The sequence below is a fragment of the Silene latifolia genome, chromosome X (assembly GCF_048544455.1).
Source record: "Silene latifolia isolate original U9 population chromosome X, ASM4854445v1, whole genome shotgun sequence".
Taxonomy (NCBI): domain Eukaryota; kingdom Viridiplantae; phylum Streptophyta; class Magnoliopsida; order Caryophyllales; family Caryophyllaceae; genus Silene; species Silene latifolia.
Window position 1 is genome coordinate 124,597,967 of NC_133537.1, and position 4,930 is coordinate 124,602,896.

The 4,930-nt window shown below is 38.4% G+C and overlaps 1 protein-coding gene across 1 annotated transcript; it reads right to left on the reverse strand.

Annotated features, from left to right (window-relative positions):
* Window positions 1-1,099: 1,099 nt before the first annotated feature.
* On the reverse strand, window positions 1,100-4,699 carry LOC141618264 (uncharacterized). The gene is made up of 6 exons (XM_074435367.1): window positions 4,498-4,699; window positions 3,254-4,239; window positions 2,763-2,918; window positions 2,515-2,674; window positions 2,020-2,382; window positions 1,100-1,374 (listed from the first exon to the last, which is right to left on the reverse strand). Exons 1-6 carry the CDS (start codon window positions 4,697-4,699, stop codon window positions 1,100-1,102), a joined length of 2,142 nt encoding a protein of 713 aa, XP_074291468.1.
* Between the last annotated feature and the right edge of the window lie 231 nt (window positions 4,700-4,930).

The following is a 4,930-nucleotide window of genomic DNA, read 5'->3' on the forward strand; positions in this document are numbered from 1 at the left end:
TTAATTTTATGACTAAATTAACAAAAACATATATGAATATGTTGTATAATGAGATATAGATTTCCAACAGTGTTTTGCTTCTTAGACGCCCATGAGATCAAACACGGACCTAAGAAAGTAGTCATCCCGGATGTACTTTTTCGATCAACAACGCTTCCGGCATAATCTGCATCCGAGTATCATAGCATCTCCTTTATGTACTTTTGTTGATGAATCATCACACCATCTTGAGTTTTCTTGATTTGAAGCCCAAGGAAGAAACTTAGTTCTCCCATCATACTCATCTCAAACTCAGATTTCATTAGTTTCGAAAAGTACAAGTAAAGGAGTTCATTCGTTGCACCAAATATTATGTCATCGACATAAATCTGTACAATCAACAGTTCACCACACTGTGACTTTATGAACAATGTCTTATCAACTGATCCACGCACAAAACCATTTTCCAAAAGAAATTTTGACAAGCGATCATACCAAGCTCTTGGAGCCTGTTTTAAACCATAAAGAGCCTTGTCCAATTTAAAAACATGGTTTGGAAATTCATTGTTCATAAAACCCGGTGGTTGCTCCACAAAAACCTCTTCTTCTAAATAACCATTTAGAAAAGTCGTTTTGACATCCATTTGAAACAGTTTGATGCCTTTGTGAGCTGCAAAAGCTATGAGCATACGTATGGCTTCAAGCCTAGCTATTGGTGCGAAGGTTTCATTATAATCAATGCCTTCTTGTTGTTTAAATCCTTGCACCACTAGTCTAGCTTTATTCCTTACGATATTGCCCGAATCATCTAGCTTATTGCGAAAGACCCATTTGGTACCAATCACGATACAACCAGTAGGTCTAGGGACAAGATGCCATACCTCATTTCTTTTGAATTCACTTGCATTTCCATCACCCAACTTGGATCTTCAAGTGCCATGGTGATGTTCGTCGGTTCAATTTGTGAGAGGAACGCATGAGATGCAAAGAAATCATTGAGGGATGATCTTGTTTTCCTTCCCGAATTCAAGTCACTGGTCAAGTTAGAAAGGGGGTGAGATTTTTGGTGTTTCCACTTCTTTGGTACGATTAAGGATGGTGAGGCTTCTTGGGGTTCGACTCAACAGTTCGCTGTTGTTGGTTCCGGTTCATTTTGTGTTTGAGGGTTTATTTCTGTTTGTTCATTTTGTTCAAGTGTACCCTCATTCCCCTTGGATGTCGTAGCCTCATTTTGTGGTTCAAGTGGTTCTGTTCCCCCTGTCTCTTGGCCAATTCCTTCAATCAACAGTTGATCCGACAGTTGATTCTGCTCCTCTTGTTCGTTCTCCTCGTGTACATCATCCATGTCATGTCGGATCATTCCAAGCTCATAGTCCTCATCATCTTCATCATCCTCTTCCTGTGTATTAGAATGAAAAAGACTAGACTCATCAAATATGACATGCACACTTTCTTCCATTTTCATGGTTCATTTATTATACATTTTATAAGCCTTACTACGATCCGAATAACCGACAAATACGGCCTCATCACTACGAGCATCAAATTTACCCAAATTATCCTTTCCATTGTTGTGAACAAAACATTTGCTTCCAAAGCATTTCAAATAGGATAAATTAGGCTTTCTTCCTTTAAGCAACTCGTAGGGTGTTTTGTTAAGCATTTTTCGGATCATAACATGGTTATAAATGTGATATGATGTGTTGACGGCTTCGGCCCAAAAATTCTTTGGCAACTTACTACTAATGAGCATAGTCCTAGCCATTTTTTCAAGTGTACGGTTCATACGCTCTACAACCCCGTTTTGTTGAGGTGTAGCATGCGCGGAAAAGTTATGGCTAATACCGTGCTCATCACAATAAGTAATAAATGAGGAATTTTCAAATTCGGTTCCATGGTCGGATCTCAAAGATATGAGCTTTTTATCAAACTTGTTGTGGACCTTTTTCAACCAAATTAAAAATTCATCAAATACTTCATCTTTAGAACTTAAATCAAATCGTGAAAAATCGTCAACAATCACACATAAGAAACGACTACCTCCTTTACTTCTAACACGCATTGGACCACATAGATCAATATGAAGTAACTCAAGAGGTTTAGATGTACTAACGAACTTTTTGGATTTAAAGGAGCTTCTTACTTGCTTCCCCTTAGCACAATCATCACACAAGCTATTAAAGTCAAATTTCATATTAGGAATGCCGTCGACTAAGTCAAGTCGCTTAAGGGTGTTCAATGTTCTAGCATTTACGTGACCTAATCTCTTATGCCAAAGCCATGGGTCATTCTTTTTCAAAGCACTCATACAAGACATGGTACGACTAGACAATGCAAAAAGATTAGTCAAGTAAACATCTTTAACACGTTTTCCTTCAAGAAAAATTTCCCTTGTATTACCATCTAAGACACGACATTCACTAGCACAAAATTCAACGATATTACCATTATCACACAATTGAGATATGCTAAGGAGATTATGCTTCAAACTGTTGACAAGCAACACTTTGTCGACACATTGTGACGATGACTTACCAACCTTTCCGATTGCAATAATTTCACCTTTCTTATTGTCACAAAACGTCACGGTGCCACCATTGTAGGCTTCTAGTGAGAGAAATTGGTTTCTACTTCCCGTCATATGACGTGAACATCCACTGTCCAAGTACCAATTGTTGCTGCCTCTCACTAATGCCTATAAGAAATCAAGAGGTTAGTTTAGGAATCCAAACGAATTTGGATCCCTTTTTGTGAGTTGCTTTGTTAATCAAATATTTGCGAACCCACTCCTTTTTAGCAACCTTGATGTTCTTATTTAAGTCGTTTAGTCGGTTAGGACAACCATTAAAATCATGACCAGTCTTACCACAAAAGTTGCAAACAATATACTCAGGAAGGCCTGCATATTTTCTCCTTCGAAAATCAGTCTTGCTTGGTTCCTAGTTTACGAAGTTCTGAGTTCAATCACATTACTTTGAAACCAAGTCCACTTTCTCTTCAGATTTTTGGGACTGATTTATGAGGGAGTCTAAAATATTTTGGCTACCTTCCCATTTCCTGTAAAACTCTTTAGCATCATGCAACTCTTTGGTCAATGTTTCAATTTTAGCAAGATGGTCAAGATTTAGTTTGCCTACTTTATCGAAAGCGATTTAGCATGACTACATTCATCACTAAACAACATAGCAATTTCTTCAAGTTGCTTATTATCATGTCAACACGAGGTAATAAGGTCAGCTAGCAGTGAGTCTCGTTCTTTAATCAAAATATCAACTTGAATAATTAAAGACTCGTTTTCTTTTTCAACATCAGAAACAACAGTTGAGGCAACTGTTGATTTTGACGAGCTAGCAATATTCGTGAGAACAAGGTTTTCTTTCCTCAATTTCTTAATTTCTTTTCTGAGTGATGGAATGATCTTACTTTCTTTTATCTCGTCTAGACACTCTCTAAGACCAACATTTTCTTCAGCAATTTCCTCAATTTGAGTTTGCAAGTCGTAGAGTTTATCATTTTTAGCAAGACTCTTGTCAAGTACATCATCAAACATCAAACAAAGCTTTTCTTTAGAAAGAGTTCTCACCTTGTTCTTGAGATTCATTACCTCGGTGTCGGAGTCATCGCTGGAGTCGTCGGAGTGCGCCATAAGACAGAGTGCGGATTCTTTCTTTGAAGACTTGGGTCCGTCAAGATCAAGATGAGTTGTCATACAAACTTTGGCATCTAAGTCTTCCTCAAGGACTTCATCCTCATCGGAATCAGATACACCCCATATTGCAGACATGACTTTATGCCTAAAATCTTTCTTTGCAAAATCTCGTTTTTCTCTAGATTTGAACTCATTCCACTTGGGGAAATCTTTGATAAGTTGACCTTTCTCACCACATTTGAAACAAGCCACCGTGGAATAAGATCTCTTCTTTTGAAAACGTTTTTTGTTAGTATTGTTGAACTTCTTAGGATTGTGACTATTGATCATATCCGCCATGTTACGTGAGTACATGGCTTGCTCGTCATCTCCATCATCTTCCTCATCACTTGAGGTTGATTTGAGAGCGAAACCTCTAGCTTTGGAACTTTCACCCGAGCACTTTGCGAGACTTAACTCGTGTGCCATGCGTGAGCCTATTAGCTCATTGAGGGATAACTTGGACAGATCTTTAGCCTCCTCAATAACCGTCACCTTCGGTTGCCATTTATCACTTAGGCTACGAAGGATCTTTCGGACTATATCCTCGGATTCAAACTCTCTACCTAGACCTTTAAGTTCATTGACAATACTAGAAAAGCGAGAAGAAAGACAATTGATTGACTCATCTTTCATCATATTGAACATCTCATATTGTTGAATGAGAAGGTCAATACGATGCTTCTTGACTTGGGACGTTCCTTCATAAGCAAGATTTAACGTGTCCCAAATCTCTTTAGCCGAGGTATATCCGGATATGCGATTGATATCTTGTTCACCGATGCCATATTGAAGAATGGACATGGCTTTAGAATTTTTCTCGACTTTACGATAGTCAGCCTCGACATAACTTTCCTCACTTTTTACGGCACTGTTCCCATCAGAGTCAATAACCGTTATAGCAAGGGGACCCTTTTGAATAATGACCCAACACTCATAATCCGTACTTTTAACGTAGTTTTCCATACGGTGCTTCCACCAGGAGTAGTTATTCCCTTTGAAGATAGGGTACTTAGTATGTTTCCCGTCCATGACTATAGGATAAACTCACTGGTAGTTAACCAGTTATCAAGAGCACAAGGCTCTGATACCAATTGAAGAGTCACGGACGAGGGCACCTAAGAGGGGGAGGGGGTGAATTAGGTGTCTATTTAAAATTTAAGCTTAATGAAAGCTTCTTTAAAACTCTTAAACACTTTAAACAATGCTTAGATGAAAGGAGAAGTCGATACCTAGAACTAGAGAGTTAGAAGTATTCAACAA

What these genes read in the sequence shown, in the direction of transcription:
- LOC141618264 (XM_074435367.1), bottom strand. Translation starts at nt 4,699, where the DNA reads ATGGACGGGAAACATACTAAGTACCCTATCTTCAAAGGGAATAACTAC. An exon ending in TTATGTCGAGGCTGACTATC is followed by an intron (nt 4,240 to 4,497) that starts GTAAAGTCGAGA and finishes ATGAACTTAAAG; the next exon opens with GTCTAGGTAGAGAGTTTGAA. An exon ending in TATTGCAATCGGAAAGGTTG is followed by an intron (nt 2,383 to 2,514) that starts GTAAGTCATCGT and finishes GTCGTGTCTTAG; the next exon opens with ATGGTAATACAAGGGAAATT.